Here is a 17,971-nt window from a genome sequence, read left to right on the forward strand (position 1 = left end):
ACTGGTGAAACGGCCAACCCGCGCCCCTGACTCCAATTTCCCGGGGTCCACTGCACACCCCCGAACCTGGTCCGATGGGTGGACCGTGGCCTGTTCAGTAATCAGTTCCAGGGCTGACCAGAGACAGAGCCAGAGACCAGACAGAGGGTTGGGTGCTCGGCTAAGTTGTCGGTAGTTGGTCGGGAAAATGAAGGGCAGTTAGTGCTCAACAGGAAATTCAGAGAAAGGAAGGAAAAGAAAAAAGAAAAGAAAAAAGTTTACGAAGGAAGAATATAATTGTGAACCCTTGATTGACTAAATTTACCACTATTAATGACATACATACATGTAAAGAGAAAAGAAATTGACTCTATAATAGAGACAAGGTAATAAGAAAAAAAAGTCTATAATACGGGTAAAAGGTAGCCGGAACCCAGCTCATGCATGTATGCGCAGCAAGTGATATCCAGGTCGGATGGTATTAAGGAGCGCAATCAAGCGTTTACTCATCCTCTTCGACCTCAGCGCGGGCTCCGAGGGTGTAACGGGTCTTGCCGTGGGCATCAACCTCGTGCTCGATGGCCAGCTTGGACAGGTGGCCAAGCAGGTTCTCGATCTGGGTGTCGGCGCGGGAGCGGGTCTTGCGGCCGAGGTTGTCGAGGAAGGGCACGATGGTGAGCAGGTAGTAGACAACGGCAATGATGATGGTGACACCAATGGAGTAACCCCAGATGACAACGACGGTGACAATGTCAACGTGGCCGTTCTCGGTGAAGTAGGCGTTGTCCTTGGGGGAGGTCTGGAGGGCAGCGCCGCCGGACAGCCAGCCGAAGACACAGAACAGGGTGGCGAGCACATCGACAATGAAGATGGCGCCAACCAGCTGCCAAGAGGGCCAGGTCTTACCACCACGGGTGACGAAGATGAGCCAGTTCTCAGTAAGGGCGATCTCCAGGAAGAGGATCTCCTGAGGAGAACCCCAGTTCTGGATGATACCACCGTTGTCAAGGAAGAGAGAAGCACGGATAATCCAGGTGGCACCGGCAAGGAGGATACCGAGGACGATGGAGATGACCCAGATCTTGGGAAGCTGCCACTCGACGGGACGCTGTTCGTAGTGGGCGTTGTCGTAGGCAATGGCGATGGTGGCCAAATCAGCGAACAGGGCAATGAAGACAATCAGATCGGCACGGACGGTCTCGTTGATGATGATCATGGAGGTGACAAGATAGACCTCAAGGTGGAGACACAGGGCAATACGGTACTGAATGTAGGCCTTCATACGCTGGAAAATCTGACGGGCGAGCTTGATGGCATCGACAATGGTGGAGAGACCGGGGGCAAGGAAGACGATATCAGCGGCAGCCTGGGCAGCCTCGGTGGAACCCTCGACGGCAATACCACAGTCGGCCTTCTTGAGAGAGGGAGCATCGTTGACACCATCACCAGTCATGGCAGTCAAGTGACCACGCTGCTGAAGCATCTCGACGACCTGGTACTTGTGCTCGGGGAAGACCTCAGCGAAACCGTCAGCCTTCTCAACGAGATCGTGCTGGGCAGAGCCAGCCAGACCACCGTGGATGAGGCGCTCGGAGTCGTAGACCTTGGTGCTGAGAGCAAGCATCTTGCAGGTTTCCTTGGCAATGGCAAGAGCATCACCAGTCAACATCTTAACGGACAGACCAAGGTGCTGGGCCTCGGCGATGGTGTGGGCAGTATCCTCACGAGGGGGGTCGAACATGGGGTACATGCCGAGCAATTGCCAGGGCTCACCCTCCTTCTGGACGGCAACACCGAGGGAACGGAAACCACGACGAGCGAACTCGGCGGCCTTCTCACGGAACTGGTTGGCCTCCTCCTCGGAGCACTGGGACATGTTGAGGATGGCCTTGGGGGCACCCTTGGCGCAGACGTAGCGGACACCATCGCAGGTACAGATGGTGGTGATACGCTTGGAGACGGGGTCGAAGGGAGTGTACTTCTCGGTGACCCAGTTGCGGGCGAGAATCTCACGGGCCTTGGGGTAACGACGGAGGGTCATGATGGTGACCTTGTCAATGGGGTCGAGGTTCTTGATGTTGTGGTTGGAGGCGATAGCAGCGACAGCCATCATCCAGTTGACATCAACACCCTCGTTGACGTAGGGTTCACGGATAGAAAGCTGGTTGGCAGTGAGAGTACCAGTCTTGTCAGAGCAAAGAATGTCGACACCAGCCAGGGACTCGATGGCAGTGAGCTTCTGGACAATGGCCTTCTGCTCGGCGAGGTAAGCAGCACCGACAGCGAGGGTGGTGGTGGTGACGACGGGGAGACCGACGGGAACACCGATGATCAGGAGAATCAGGGTGTAGTGGAGCAGGTTACGGTCATCGTTCTCGGGAGTGGCGATCTTGAGGTGACGGTAGAAACCACCAATCCAGGCAGCGAGAATCCAGAACATGACGAGAACGAGCAGGGTAGTACCGATGTTGTCCATGACGGCCTTGAAGTGACCAGAGTCCTGAGCACCCTGGACGAGAGCAGCGGTCTTACCGACGAAAGAGTGGCGGGCAGTGGCGGTGACGATGGCGTAGGCCTTACCACGCTTGCAACCAGTGGTGTAGTAGCAAGTGTCGGCCATGTACTTGTCGACAGCGAGAGATTCACCAGTGATGGCGGACTGGTCAACGGCAACGAGGGAGACACCGGCACGAGCCTCAATGCCACCATCGTCATCATCCTCGTCCTCCTTCTCCTTGAGAGTGTCGTCACCAACGGTGGCGAGGTACTCCTTGTAGGTCTCGAAGTTCTCGGGCTTGTCGTAGTCGCAGATCAGGCGGATATCGGCGGGGACGACGGTACCTTCCTCAATAACGATCTAAAGAGATGCAAGTTAGCGAGGCGTTTCGAGTATGTGGCCGTGGGAGAAACATACAATATCACCAGTAACCAATTCACGAGCAAGGATCTCCTGTTCCTGTCCATCACGGATGACAATAGCCTTCATAGCAATATCACCCTTCAGGGAAGCGACAACGTCGGCAGCCTGCTTTTCCTGGTACCAACCGACGACAGCGTTGAGCATAAGAATACCGATAATGACACCGAAATCGATCCAGTCACGAAGACCGGCAGCGAGGAGAACAGCCAATTCCATAACTATTAACGAGGTGGTTAGCAGACATCATTGATAGTGATGGAGGTAGAGTCGCATACCATAAAGAATAGGACCACGGAAGTAACCAATGAACTGAACGAAGAAGTTGGTCTTCTCAGTAGTCAGCTCGTTCCAGCCAGTGCGCTTGCGACGGCCATCGATATCAGTCGAGCGCAGACCGGAGCGCATGTCGGTCTCGAGCCAGTCGTCAGGGCAGACGAAGCCCTCCTCCGCACCATCGCTCTTCTTTCCAAAGAGAGAAAAGCCACCCTTCTTCTTGCCGGCACTGGCACCACCGGCGCTGGCAGTCGAACCGCGACGCTTGTCGGGGGCGGTCGAAATGTAACGGTTCAACGCGGCATACTCGTCGAGACCGGCACCATCATCGAGTTGAGGGGCGCGAGAATGGTCACCATTCTCCACGTCGGGAGCATAGGAAATCCTCCGCTCCGCCATTGTTGCTACGGCTCACACAGCCTTCGAACCCAACGATATGAGCAGACGCAAACAAAAAATGGCAGGAATGGCAAGAGTCGGATAATCCTATGAAGAAGAAAAAGAAGAGAGGAGGGAAGGGAGAGCAGGGAGAATGTACTCTTTAATATTTGGGGGTGGGCGGCCTTCAATTGCACGGGACCAGACAAACACGTCTGTCTCCTCTAAGCTCCAACGGGCGACCTTCCCTGTGCGTAAGCCCACTTTTTTCCATTTGCTTTTTTTTGCCTTCTCCCGATTTATTATTTTTTTGTATTATTTTTTATTTTTCTTCCGATTTTTGCCATTTTCTTTTTTGCCAAAACCCTCGCCCGGTCTAGTCTTGGCCGGGAGCAGTAGCCACTTGATCGAAAGTTCGCTGTCCCTGGTAAGGTAAGGTTGGTAGACTGGACCCGCTTTTTGCCTCCCACGCACACACCTGGTCCTGCTTAACGGGACGCATCGCTAGTGCCGACCAGTAGTGAATTTTCCCAGTTCATTTTCCGCGGTGTTTCCCATTACCCTCTGTGGCCGTCCAGCCCAGTGCCAAGTGGGGCCTCTTCCCGCATCGGGTCTAGCCTGGGCCGTGGAAAAACTCTGACCTTTCCCAGATGGTCGCCAATGGTACGGCACCTTACGCCGTTCGCCTTCCCATTTGTCTCGCTGGAGTCGCTTGGTTTCCCATGACCGGCAGCGCGGTGCCGAGTTCGCCCCCCCTCACCCTCCTCCATGAAGCGAAAATCCTGGGGACGTCGTCCGTCGTCCGTACGCACCCGATACGCCTCTCGGAGCGAGATTTTTCCTTTTTCCTCGGAGTTGCCCATGTCTCTGCGGGCTGTGTCTGGTAACGGGGCCGTACGGGGGCCGACCGTGGACGGCTCTCGGCCAGCGTGGGAAAAGAATTCCTTACCATACGGACGTACCGTGTGAATGGGCTTTTTTTTGCCGCGTGCGGGTGGTGGCCCTCGTTAATTTTCCTGATCCTTTCCCTTTCCCTCTTTTCTACTATGCGCGATTTTTCGGTCGCTCGTCGCCGGGCCTCTTGATTGATGAGAGTAATAGTAATAATTTCAACCATCCCAATCATACTACTACTACGGCGGTTGGTGGTTTTACTCGGGAGCGAGAGGCCGAGACCAACAGCAGGACGAGGAAGAAGCAGACGACACTATCAGAATGACCAGCAATCATTGGCATATTCCTTCTGTGTAGTATGTGTAGCACCTGGCGCCCGCGATGACATCGGGCTCCATAGTTCTGTAGTTCCCTTGCAGAAAGAAATGATCGGTTATCTCCCAGACGAGACATACAGCTGAATCAGCATGTCTCTTATTGCTGCGAAAAGCTCCGATGGAATCCTACTCCAAGCAGAGCCAGGGCCGTCCTACCCGATCTTGGAACCACGAGCTGAGCCAAACGGGAACGCAAGGGGCGATTCCAAGGACTTGGATGATACCAATTCCGGCCATGCAGGGTCATCAACAGACACAGACAGACACAGACACATTACACACAATCGACCTGGTTCAGCCGAAGGAATTAAACTGACATCATTGTCGCATGCTGTCAGGCCATTTTGAGTAGGGGTAAGACTACTATCTAAGTGATGATTCATGTTGGTGATGATCGTGCCGACTCGGGAACAGACTCTCCATTGCCCGCCCGTCGCCCCGTCAAAGAGTAAGAATGAGCCGACCTGGCGGTTGCGGGTAGGCCTTATGTCATCAGGATTATTTCTCCTGCCCCATCATTTGTTGTAGTAGTCACTTATCATCGTTACCAATATTACTTACGCACTCGTTATCGCCTACGCACTTCCCGGTGTTGTCCCCACGCCCTGGCCATACTCTGGGTTAGTCGATGTTTCTCATCTTACACTAATGCCAACCCGGAGTCGATCGTCCACCTCCCACCATCCTGTGAGCGTGTGACGACGGGGCCGCCTCCACCCTCCTTATTTACGGCGCGCCAATCCCATGCAGCTTGCCCTGATTGAGTTTCATCCGATTTCCTCTCGTGGGGAGGCCTGGCTCCATCCGTGAGCGTCATTTTTGTCTGACTGGTTGACATCGGGATGAGACTCCGCCGGCTAGGATCCCATTGTTGATGGGATCGTATCATTGGATGGTAGCTATCAAGTAAGATTACTGCTATCTGCGTTATTGATTAGTCGTCGAAGCACGATAGCAATAATGAGGTCGAGCGCAGAGCGTCGAACTGCATAGAGCCATCGACAATAGTCATATCTGGGCACTGGGCACGTCGTTTTCGGCGGGGAGGGAAAGAGACAGAGAGTAAGAACATACCAATGGGCTCCGCAGTCCGCTGCCGCTGAATACCTCCACGTTGCGACATTTTCATTTTCTCGATTCGATTCCCTTTTTCTACGACGCCATCTGGTTGACAGGTTGGCTGAGGGAGGGCATGCATGCATGGCCACGACTGAGCTAACCAAGATTCTGCATATTCCTCAGATGGTTGCGTCTATCAACTAAGTTCCGTACCGATCCTACCCGTGCTCCTCTATCTACATAGTACGATTCGATAGTAGTGCCTGGACCATCCCATCCGATATCGTCCACTCGGAAAAGCGTCATTTCATCCCAACCAGGCAACTGCCCATGTCTCCGGAATTCCCAGGAATTCCATCCCCATCAGGGAGGTCCACGGAAGACCCGAAAACGCATCGTACTTATTCAGTTAATATGGGGGGCGGATGACAAAGATATGCATGCATGCATGGCATTAATCCACCCACCACCACGTAGCCCGCACCGTCCGCCCGCGCGCCCCAGATCGCCTGACAACGTACATGGCGGGAGTCCAGTATCTTCTGTTCCCAGGCATTTTAACTTTATGATGATGGTGGTGAACAAGGAAATCCCATGTTCGTGACTCCCTCCGCATCTTCATAAGCTTCAGCGCGCATAAGGCTTGTCTGGGCGAGTGCCAAGATGATCCCCTCCACAGCGAGCACATTGTGACCGAATCCGGATGTTGGATATGGAGCATCGCTACGTGGATGGCAAGTAATCTTGGCTGAGATCGGAGTTGGTGGTCTATCTACTTCATAACTATTCCCTTGGCTCAATATACTTCCCAAGCAAACAAACAAAACCCTCACTTCATATTAACTCCGCACAGCCTTACGGAGATCAGTGGGATAATCCTGAATCCAGAGTACCATTTGTATATTGCTTCTTCCAAACAAACAAAACTAAGCTGAGCAAAACAGAGTTAACTTCGGGAGTATTGAAGTTGACACAACCTAGATACCTTACTCCGTACCACCACACTCACACCGTACTCGTAGAATAAAGGTCATCCCGCCCGGTCTGGATCTCCATCCCATCCCATCCATCCCGTCCATCCCCAGAATCATCATCTGGATGTGGATATGGATGTGGACGGGGATGATCCATGCCCGCCTCACTCACCTCACCTGCAGAACCACCTCTCCTCCGATCCGTATCCGATAATCCCATCCCAACTAAACCAAGTGAGTGAGCAACGCCATGCACCCAGTCCACGGCATACTGCTCCATTCACGCGCCCTGTTCCCTTTCCTCCGACCATCTCATCCATCCATCCATCTGGACGGACCGACCTGATCGACCGTGGGGTCTGACTTGACTGACCCGGGGAGAGCTACCCATCCATCCATCCCACCGATGACCAGCAACGTAGCACTAGCACTAACCTTCCCTACGGGCGGTAATTCCGCTCAAGTTTGTTTTGTTTTCTCACCGTGACGCTTTTTCTGGAGTAAGCCCGAACTTAATCACCTAGCCCGGTCCGAATGAGGTAAGACAATTACCTCCAGTCTCCTCCTCCCCAGGCTTACCCCATCTGGAATCAATCAGTGCTGCGTAAGTACGGAAGTCCTAAGCTATCTTCCTCCGGAGGGGAGCTCCTCAGCTCAGAGTCATGGAAATGAAACCGAGGCAAGTAACCAACTAACCTAACCCCGGTACGTCCTAGATAGGTAGGTATTTTTGAAACGGGGACATTGGCCGGTGGGATTTTCCTGACGAATAGGATCGTGTAAAGAATGGTTGTCCTATCGGGGAGGTGGGATAGATACCTACCTACCTTACCCCATATCATGGTGAGGTGAGGTGGGATTCTGGATTGGGCTATTAGCTATAGCTAGCTAGCTATAGCTATGGAGGGTATGATGCTATCCCCGATTATCTTTGTGAGTCACCATTCTACTCTGCCTGTATCATTGTATGAATCAACCTAGATAGCTACAGCTACTGATAGCAATAGTACTCGTAATAGTAACTCTTCAACATTGGAGTACTTACGTAGATAGATACTCCGTAAGTAATCTATCTCGCAGTGGCAGCCGCCCGTGCACAACACCAATCCGGGGATTCTCACCGGCGGTCACGGTCACGGTCACGGTCGCGGTCGCAGGGCAACCTAACCTAGTACCTACTCTACCTAGTACCTACCCGCCCCGGGGACATGCTAACCTGGGGCAAGCAAGCAAGCTTGCACTGGAATGTGGCATGTAACCCACGTCAGCCAAGACAAAACCCCCCCAACAACCCCAGCCATCTAGAAATACGAAGGATTCTATTTCTGGGGGAGGGTGACTCCGTACGGAGTAGAAGGAATTGGAAATAATAATCGGAGTGGTTCGACAGGTCAGGTCAGCTGAGTGTGGTGATTGCCCCTCTCCCGACCAAGGTCGACGGCATAGCTACCATGGAGAAAATCGCATCTCCAGTGCCTGGATTCAGGTCGGACTAGGATGAGATTGGTAGGTAGTGGTGGTGGTGTCGAGCCGAAGTGGAGGCCAAAGGAGTGAGTGGGTGGAAAAATGGAAATCAGGGCGTGTGCCGTATCTAGCGCGGAAACTAATCGACTAGTACCTGGTACCTCGCCTAGTCGGGAAAGTACCTTGCCTGACCAGTGACCACTGCCGAGTGGGAGAGAAAGCTCCCCACATGAAACCGTGGAACTTGGATTTCGGTCGGGATGTCGCTGTCAGGTCCCTGCTCATTGCTACGAGTACTGAGGGTACTATCTGTTGCTCGTGGTGGTATCTACGATATTGATGGATCTTTTTCTATAGTATGTTGTAGAGGAACTATCTAGAATATACGTGGATGTAAAGATACCATTACTACGAATAAGAGCAGGTTGATGACTCGTAAATCAAGTACTAGGTATATAACTCACATTATATCCCGCATGGAGCCAACAAAGTGAGGCTATTCGACTGGAGAAGACCGAGTACAGTCCGGAGTAGCGACCGGAGTACGGAGTACTAGTAGACTAGTCCTGGACTAAGATACCTTAGTCATTATCGGGGCTACTCCATCGGGCTACTCCATCGGGCAACAGTTGCCACCGGACCGCCGACAACTGCACGGCCAAGTGAGGGGCAACCCTTCTGACCGCATCGAACCCGCAGATTCGCCCTTCTCGACGTCTTCTAGAAGCCTTCCACGGGTCCCTGTTCCAGTTAGCTGCATTCTGTGGTCCTCCTCATCCAGACCGATTCGCCGCTCGCCTGGGGTTCGAGAACCTCGCCTGAACGTTCAGAATTTTCTGGGGCTGACAGGACATCGGATGTCGGCAACAGGTGGCAGTGGCACTTGGATCGAGGGTCCAGGCAAACTGACTACGTCATACTCGGCAGTCCCGCCAGAAAAATCGGGTAAAGTCATAAGTAGTGGTGGTGGGATTGTCGCGATTATTGATTTGCCCTGGGGCAACTTGCCAATAATTAATGCGACTTTTGTCTCTGGCGGGCTGGACCTGCGAGAGGTCAGTGTTGGCTAACTGGCGGCGGCTTAAACCCGATCGAGTGCTGGCAACGAGATGCCCGTTTCGGGCAAGCGCTTGACCAGATTGGAGGATTTGGTATGGGCTGTGTATATATGACGGGTGAGACAGAATTATCCGCCCGCAGGAACGCGTGTGAGCGCGTATGGACCGTGACAGACGATACGCGTAGTTAGGTAATGGCACAAGCCAATTGTCCGCGCACTAAAGCGCTAGGCTGGTTCTTGGCTTCTGGTACCTACAGTAGCGACTCGGGCCATATCCCCTCCATCCTCCCACTCACCGACGTTAATTGCGAATCCAAGTCCGATCCAGTTAGCGGCCCCCAATAATGATACTAATCGTCGTCCCAAGTGCTGCGACTAAGTCGGTCTCCCCCACCGGGCGATCGCCCGTGCCAAGCTGTCTCATCGAGGATCCTGGTGAGGGATTTTCTGTCTCTCTCATCTCACCCGAGGCATAGCTAGCCCATCGGACCTTGGAGGTACAGCTGCAGATGTCTTCACGCTGAATGCTGCTCGTGCGCCAAGAGCATTTTCTTGGTATCTACGTACCTGTGTCTATTGTCTACCTGTCTACACGGATGGTTCTCCAACATTGGCATCCAGTAGATATGGCATTGGCAACCCCACGGCGGAACAACTCGTCGGAGACATGCATTACGAGGAAGTGTCTTGTCATTCGTCCAGGCCAGCCGCCCGCTGATATTAGCAACGCAATTAGCCCGAGCTGCGTCGCTGCCAACGACGAAACCACTACTGCAGCGACTCAGCTTAACCATTTTGACACTTCCGGAGAAGACTTGCTGGGCGCCCGACAGTCAACAGTATGAGAGATTTTCACCTCATTTCTGCCGCCCCAGCTGCCAGGTGGCCCCGTCATGACGCGCAGTGAGCAAGCCAGCACCGTCCGATAAAAGGGTTAGAGTAATCTCACTTAACCTCCGTTTGCTGTGCGAATGCTTGGATCGGGCTTAGTCGGGGATTTTGCTACCTCCTACTGCCTAGATAGTTACGGTCGGCCAATATGCAGCTATTTTCCTTACTACATGCGCGGCAAGCCGGATCGATAACTGTCTGGCTTACCTACCTATCACGCGCCGACCGGGCTATCATGGCCCTGGCTAAATATTGTAGTGTGTTACTAGTCAGGTCTGGACGGATACCGGCAGGCTTATCTCGCCGCTTTACTTGCGCACCTAGTCAGTGGTATCTACTTAGCAAGTTGGAATTACGGCATCCAGGATTCAATTCGCTCACGCCCCCGACTCCCCAACCCGGTTAGTTCAGACACCACACCCTGCGTTAGTTTGTTGTCGGTGTTTTTCCTCGGCATATCGGCCAGCCAGTCGTTCAGGGTACGTCGACTACGACACGGGAATCGGCACGGGCGCGCCGTTGCAATTATCCCTTTCCATGGTTGAGGTCGTTATCGGGTAGGAACCGTGGTACTATCGGGTGAATGAAATGAGTTGATTTGATTAGTGCAAATTTCCGGTGGTGGTGGGTTGCCAGTAAGGCTGAGGGATTTTTCACTCCATACAATCTATTTCATCTTTATGTAGATAATACATAGTACCTACGTAGTATTCATTATGATGATAATAAAAGAGAGGTATGATACATGTGGCTGTCATGGTGATGGTACTTTGTTTCATATTTCTTTCAGGTAGGTAGGTAGGTAGTTAAACTTTGGCAAGCCCGGTGTGTCAGTCAAAGTATATTCTTGCTACTACGCACTTTGTATGTTTCAGTGACAAAGCATGATGGATGAATGAGAGGGATATGCCAAGGGATCACCAGCATGGATTGGATTACTACTAGTATCTAGTCACTAAGTTCTTTGTATACTTCCCCGCATATACACATCTTTCATCTTATGCCAACCTCTAGCCATTCCTTCATTCAAGAGATAGATATGAACCCATCACAAAGAAAGATTTATCTACATAAAGATATAGGTGTAGGTGAAGGTAGAGCGCCACACGAAACATCAGTTTCTATTTTGCTTTGCCTTGTTTCGTTTCGTCTCGCTTCTTTCTCCGTTTCATCTTTCTTGCAGAGTACTAACCCCCCGAAGAAAGAAGTAAAGGTATGTATGTACCAACCTATGTACCTACATCCCATGTACATCCATCCTACATACTACATACGATCATAGGAACTTACTTCCGCCTGCACCACGCACCAGTGTGGTTTCACATAAACTCTATCCTCCGTGCATCCCTCCCTACAGAACCAAAAAGGTAAGTTAATCGAACAAGAATCCCACCTTCTAGATGCAGAAACCTTTCCATCGGAGAATAATAGACGTGTATTGTATTGGGATAATCTGTTGATCTTTATTTATCTATATACCTAATACATATAGGTAAATCTTACTTTATGTATATCGTAATAGGTAGGATAAGTGTGGTACCTGCATATGATGTCACTTGGGTACGGTACTTTACTTTACTTTACTCCTGAAGAAAAATGGGGTTAGTAAAGTAAGGTTAAGGTTTTGGGGGGGGGTTGTCAGGTCAGACGGAGTGAATACTATTCTAGGTAGGTATGTATGTGACTTGGCGGGTGGTTGAGTAAAGTATATACCTAGGTAGTGTGTACGTATACATATACATTTACAGTATCTATCTACTCTCTACTCCGTAGTTGTAACTAGCTAGAGGTAAGTGATGAAGAAAGTAGGTAGGATATCACTGATCACCATCCATCACCTCATCAGGGGTAAATCCAACCCGAACCCGCAAGTCATTTCCTTCTCTGGAGAGTTACTGATTGTTGGCTGGCTGGATACTTACATGCCAAGGGAGCGGACCAACAAACAACCTATACCTACTTACTTCTTTCTTAAACTAGAACTAGAATATATTTTGTTACCGGTTGATATTGGCAAAGTATATCATCCCCTATCTATCTATCTATCTATCCATCCTATCTAGAATCAAAATTAGTTAAGATATAACTTTACTCCGTAAAGTAAAGTTAAGTAAAGTACAGCAGATCTATCTACATAATAACTACCTATGTGGTAGGTAGTAGTGGTAGAAAACCAAGCCAATAGTGGTGCAGATTACTTTTTGCCAAGCGGGGGAAGATGTGCACTGCAGCTCCAGCAAGGCTAGGCTTGGCATCCCTTTCTTTATTTTACTGAGGGTTGGGATGGGAGAAGTGGGAAGAAGGTTGGGATGGGAGTGGCTAATTCGAGGTGAGTGATGGACTGGATTTTGGGTATCCTAGATACTACTACTTGGTGGTGTTGTCAAGACAATGGGATGGATGGGTGGGAGGGATAATGCGTGGTTGTAGTGGTACCTTGTCTTTGTTTACATCTCGTATACTATGTACTTACTCCCTATAATCAAAACATACGTAATAAATAATCACCAATGAAGATAGGAAATACTTCATATAAACAGGATATATACATTCCCACCCCATCCCCTATCCCACCAGTTCTTCACACCACACCTACTTACCCCATACTGCTCCGTATCTACCCCATCCCTCCTCATCATACCCAACAAACAAACACATCATCCACCCCTTTCTTCTAACATCCGCCAAGCCCACCGTGCATTCCTCCCTTTTATTGTCTTGGCAATTCGCCCAAGGAAGGGGGGGGAGGGGGGTGGATAGGATCGGAGAGTCGGAGCCATCATGCACCGCCCCTGCAACTTGACGGGAGGAATCCAGTCCAATCCGTATGACGAATTCCCGACCGACAAATCCTCAGGGGAAACACAAAAACTTGGGTTTTTTTTGCGCGGATGATCATCATGAAGTTTGTTTTGGGGAATCAGCTGGTGTAGGTAGGATAGAGTTTGGGTTCTCGGCATTGGCTGTGTTTGCTTGGCGGGGGAGGAGGAGGAGAGGGTGCTTGGCAGGTAGGTATGGTATTTTAATTTTGGTTTGGGGTTGGGGTATACGTCATTGGTATCAAGTACGTTAGGATTTATTATAGTGCATGAAGAGATAGGATGTGTAGTATGTATGCCATGCAGGTAGAAGGAGGGAGAGGATAGTATTATGCTATTCACAGTGCATACCAGTGGCATTAGGAGTAATGCAATGATTGTTACACAATGAACAGTCTAACCAATTATGTTGGCTGCATTGCATATGCAGCACGCATCACGTCTATCCAACCAAATCAAATCTCCCCACGAAGCAACAACATTCAATAACTTAGTTTGTACAGTGCAGGAGTCAGGTCTTTTCTGGGGATGTGGGTGCCCGATGGGGTGGGTGTTTTTGCAGGATGGATTGGGATGGATGGATAGGTCGAGATTTCGTTGATAGACATGGGATGGGGATGGTGGATAGGATGGCGATTGGGATGGGATGGTAGGCAGGGATCTTGGCGGTATGGAATGTACGTGCGTATGTATGCGCTGTAGTATGTATGTAGGTTGTTGGAACTGGGCTGTGGTATGTTGCTTTGGATGTTGTATGGATGGATGGGTTGAAGGGATTCTGGATGATGATGGTGGTGGCTGTGCTTGGATGGATTATATGGAGGTGTGTGGTGGGTTGGTTTGGTGGGAATGGTAGAGTACTTGGGATGATTTGTTGGTTAGAGTGTTGGAATATAGTAGTGCTGTGTAGTGTTCAATATACATTATATTGCTATCTGATAGATGCTGTGATATACCTGCTATATACACTCAAAGGGTCACTGTCTGCTGGAATACAACTCTCTAGATGTATATATCAGTCGAGAACTGATTCATACCATGAGACACCACATCTTCAAGGCCATACAAATGAATGCTCCGTTCAGATAGCATGCACAAATCCAATAGAAGGGCCTGAAAGTACTATCAAATATTGACATTCATAGTTTATCTGTATGTAAATAGTCTGCTATTGCACAGACCAGAACAGGCGCATCTCACTGACATCCTAGCAGATCCCATGCCATAGCTCTATGAGGATAAATCACCAGACGAGCATATCCAAGGCTTGAAGTCATGCCATATCAAGCCAGCATGCACAGCTCGTCCAGACCGTGCACCGACGCCTGCAATCCAAGGCTAATTCCTGGCTCGTAGATATCTGCAAACCTGTCAGCATTGAGCCAAGTCTATCAGGCAATACTCGAAAGCATTCACCATACTGACAAGTACCGACACAACAAAAGACTAGAACTTAATCCTCATACCCACCGAACACGGCACCATCGCCCCTGGCATCTGCCTCTCAATCGCAAACTTCGCCCTCCAACCCGTACAATGACCCGGCAGAACCACCGCCGGATCCAACTTCTTCAGATCCCTAACTGTGCTCTCCATCTGCGACACCTCACTCGTCGCAAGATGAAACCCCCCAACAATCGCATGAAGAGGGACATCCAGCAATTCAACCGCATGTCGAGCACAATTCACCACCCCTGCATGACTACACGCAGTAAACATGACAATCCCTTTCCCTACCAAACCAAGTCAGCCTCATTCCACTCCCCAAGCCAAAATCAGAAACTCACCCCTCAAATTACACATCAAAAACCTCTCATCTGCGATCCTCTCATCCGAGAACCAATCCGCCTCGTCTTTATCAAATCTTATCCCTCCTTTCAATCCCGTCTCATAAGACGTCCGTCGGGGTATTTCCCCCGAGATGTAGAAGAAATCATCAAGAACCGTATGTCCGTCTTTCTCCATTGTTACTTCCCCCCCAGCACGTTCAATCTCCTGAACCGTTGGATCCGCCTGAAGAGAAATAATCTCGCTCCCGATAGCCATACCCCGATACTCTGGTCTATCCGGATGGAGATCAACAATCGTGCTGTTGTCAGAACAGCCAGTGGCTGTTTTCGCAGCTGTAATCATCTCAATGGCTCGTGTTAATCCACCTACATGTTCCCATTAGTCTAATTCCACACAGCATACCCCTACTCATAGCTTAATGCAATGAAAGAAGGAAACAAACCGGAGTGATCCCGATGCCAATGCGATAACATCACCCTCTCCACATCTGCCAACCCCAGCCCTAACCGTTTGGCATTCCTTTCCCAGGCTTGACCTTCTGGTCCAGCATCGAAGAGTATCGTATGCTGTTTTCCGTCTTTGGTGGCAGTCTACACCCATCCATTCCTCCCAGGATGAATATCAGCCATAACACTCACACCAAATTTTAATCAGGAAGATGCATCAATACATACAACGAGGATAGATAATCCGTGTGCCGCACAACATATATCCTCCATTCGAAGTTCCTTGTGCACGTCCCCGCGATCATGCACCTCGTGCGGGGAACATGTCGCCAGGGTGCGCATTAAGCCAGTGACTTCTACGGTGTCCGGGGGAATGGGGGACATGGGGTCGAGGTCGTTGTCGATGATGATGGTTGCTGTGAGGGAGTCGATTTCTGTGAGGGGAGACATTGTGGTGGTTGTTGGGGAGGTAGGATGGGGTGGAATGGATATGGTATAAGATATGGGCTGGTATATATAGTAGGCTGTGTTTTCTGAGCGTGGTGAAGACAGGTAGATGGATGGATGGTGCATGGTTCGGGTGACGTGAGGTCACATTGGTGCCTCAGGCTTGAATAGGTAATATTCTACTGTACAGCCACTTATTGGAATACTTACTGTAGAACTAAGGTACAAGGCTAGAAGCTAGTGTACGATCGCAGTGGTATAAACTACTGCAAAACTATTCACATCATTCGTTGAAACGTTATATACATCACAGGCAGTATGATCAAAAGCAGCTCGGTCTACATCTATGCCCAGCTTCGCTAAGCAATTTAAAGCAAAACTGCTTCTATCCAAGGTGCAAGTCCTCACGGATGAATAGGCCAGGCGCGTCGTCTGGCGGGTTCGGATACTCCAAGATCTCTGCCGGCTTCAGACCGGACGCGTCAGTCTGCTTGACACGTTCAGACGATCATCAGCTCTGCCACCGAGAAGTCACTGCCGTGCACCGAGGCAAATGGAGGGAGAAAGCGAGGTGAATGGACCATCCCAACCCCCTACAGACCAGTCTTGCCCAGAGCCTCAGCAAGATCGTCGACATCGGCGTCCTTCTTCTGAGAGACCTTCTCGTTCTCGGCCTGGTCGGTGTCCTTGAGAAGCTTCTCAGCCTTCTCCTCCTCCTCTTCCTCTTCCTCCTCCTCATCACTCTCTTCCTCCTCCAGCTCATCCAGCTCGTCAATACCCCACATCTCCTCGGGGTCATCATCCTGTCCGTGCTCCTCCTGACGGGCCTCCAGAATCTCGCGCAGGGAAGTCACGTTGTCATCATCCTCGTTGAACATGTTGCCGTTCAGCTCAATGCGGCGCAGGGAAGGAAGAGCAGATTTGGTGGCGTGCAGGAACTGCTTGACACCCTCGGCGTTGATCTCGTTGTACTGAAGACGCAGCGTCTGCACCTTCTCGTTCTTGCCCTCAGCCAGAGCCTGAGCAACCTTGACACCACCACGAGCCGAGAGCAAGCAGTCGCTGACACCGAGCTCGCGAAGAGACGACCAGCTGGACACCACACCGGCAAGAGCCGTGGAACCCATGATGGTAAAGGTGTTATCCTGCAGGTCGAGAACCTCCAGAGCAGTGCAGTGGCGGAGACCCTCCTTCAAGAGCAACGAGATACCCTCCTGGCGGATACCGTTTTGTGTCATCTTGACGGAACGCATGCCAGCAGCGTGCACCTCATAGGCACGTGCCCAAGCCGCCATACTGCCGTTCTCCAAGCGATTGCGACCACAGACAATGCTCTCCAGGAGGGGAACCTCCTTGCCCTCCTTACGGGCCTCCTCCTTGCGTTGTGCGAGCTCCGTAAGAGCCTTGGCAATGTTCGAACCGGCCTCGGGGCCCATACCATTGTTGTTGAGGATTAGATGGCGGAGCGGGGTATGGCGAGCGAGGAAATCGACCAGAGGTTTCTGGGTGTTGGCACCAAAGGCATTATCAGAGAGGTTGACGGTGTGAAGGGTAGTGATCTCGAGGAGGGCGTTGAGAAGGAAGGTGAGGGCGGCGGGGATCTCGCTCAGCAGACGAGAAGTGAAGATGTCGGCCAGTTCGGCCACGGCAAGGTTCTTTTGCGTCGAAAGCACGGCGGCGAGACGCTCGCAAGCCGGGACACCGAGGGTGTTTCCTCCGAAGCGGATCTCGGTGTAGTCGGTGCTCTCGAGGAGAGGTTTAATATGAGTCTCGATATCCTCAGCGGTGTCGAGCTTGAGGCCTTTGCCCTCGAGGGAGAAGACCTTTGGAGGGGCCATGGTGGGGTAATTTCAGGAGAAGGAATCGCACGGTGCGGTGTGCCGAAGGGATAAAAAGTCAACAATAATAAACCTGGTGCAGGTCAAGAGAAGCAGTAGCAGCACAGAGAGAGTAAAGCAGAGACAAAGAGCGTGGGAGGCAATGCGACGTTGGAGGAAGAAGAAGAAGAAAGAAAGCGAGCGGGCGGTGATGGCAGCACAATCAAACCCAGGCTCCCCTGACAACCAACGCCGCCCTTACGCTTTGCGTTTGCACCAACAATCAGATTTCCCATAAATTTTCCCCGATCGCCGCTCCGGCCGCCCGCAGCAACCACTGCCGCCGTTTCCGGGAATCGCATCATTAATCAGCACCGTTTCG

General features: G+C 51.1%; 5 protein-coding genes across 5 annotated transcripts; 1 reads left to right on the forward strand and 4 right to left on the reverse strand.

Moving 5' to 3' along the window:
- Nucleotides 1–253: 253 nt before the first annotated feature.
- On the reverse strand, nucleotides 254–3,791 carry BO94DRAFT_503331 (plasma-membrane proton-efflux P-type ATPase). The gene is made up of 3 exons (XM_025609470.1): nucleotides 3,175–3,791; nucleotides 2,894–3,117; nucleotides 254–2,836 (listed from the first exon to the last, which is right to left on the reverse strand). Exons 1-3 carry the CDS (start codon nucleotides 3,569–3,571, stop codon nucleotides 482–484), a joined length of 2,976 nt encoding a protein of 991 aa, XP_025462220.1. The 5' UTR covers nucleotides 3,572–3,791; the 3' UTR covers nucleotides 254–481.
- A 135-nt stretch (nucleotides 3,792–3,926) lies between these two features.
- Nucleotides 3,927–5,638, reverse strand: BO94DRAFT_551053 (uncharacterized protein; the record flags this gene model as incomplete). The annotated part of the gene is made up of 7 exons (XM_025613524.1): nucleotides 3,927–3,974; nucleotides 4,029–4,054; nucleotides 4,311–4,417; nucleotides 4,513–4,628; nucleotides 4,679–4,793; nucleotides 4,978–5,328; nucleotides 5,466–5,638. The coding sequence occupies 7 exons, from the start codon at nucleotides 5,636–5,638 to the stop codon at nucleotides 3,927–3,929; spliced, it is 936 nt and encodes a 311-aa protein (XP_025462221.1).
- Nucleotides 5,639–10,004: 4,366 nt separating this feature from the next.
- BO94DRAFT_551054 (uncharacterized protein) lies at nucleotides 10,005–10,966 on the forward strand (the record flags this gene model as incomplete). Its single annotated transcript, XM_025613525.1, has 4 exons — nucleotides 10,005–10,217; nucleotides 10,563–10,670; nucleotides 10,700–10,748; nucleotides 10,956–10,966. The coding sequence occupies 4 exons, from the start codon at nucleotides 10,005–10,007 to the stop codon at nucleotides 10,964–10,966; spliced, it is 381 nt and encodes a 126-aa protein (XP_025462222.1).
- A 3,568-nt stretch (nucleotides 10,967–14,534) lies between these two features.
- BO94DRAFT_478338 (MBL fold metallo-hydrolase) lies at nucleotides 14,535–15,775 on the reverse strand (the record flags this gene model as incomplete). Its single annotated transcript, XM_025608684.1, has 4 exons — nucleotides 14,535–14,821; nucleotides 14,876–15,244; nucleotides 15,322–15,469; nucleotides 15,554–15,775. The coding sequence occupies 4 exons, from the start codon at nucleotides 15,773–15,775 to the stop codon at nucleotides 14,535–14,537; spliced, it is 1,026 nt and encodes a 341-aa protein (XP_025462223.1).
- Nucleotides 15,776–16,009: 234 nt separating this feature from the next.
- BO94DRAFT_540236 (GTPase-activating protein RNA1) lies at nucleotides 16,010–17,837 on the reverse strand. The gene has a single exon (XM_025612871.1). The coding sequence runs from the start codon at nucleotides 17,608–17,610 to the stop codon at nucleotides 16,366–16,368; it is 1,245 nt and encodes a 414-aa protein (XP_025462224.1). The 5' UTR covers nucleotides 17,611–17,837; the 3' UTR covers nucleotides 16,010–16,365.
- Between the last annotated feature and the right edge of the window lie 134 nt (nucleotides 17,838–17,971).

This window comes from Aspergillus sclerotioniger (assembly GCF_003184525.1).
Source record: "Aspergillus sclerotioniger CBS 115572 chromosome Unknown BO94scaffold_44, whole genome shotgun sequence".
Taxonomy (NCBI): domain Eukaryota; kingdom Fungi; phylum Ascomycota; class Eurotiomycetes; order Eurotiales; family Aspergillaceae; genus Aspergillus; species Aspergillus sclerotioniger.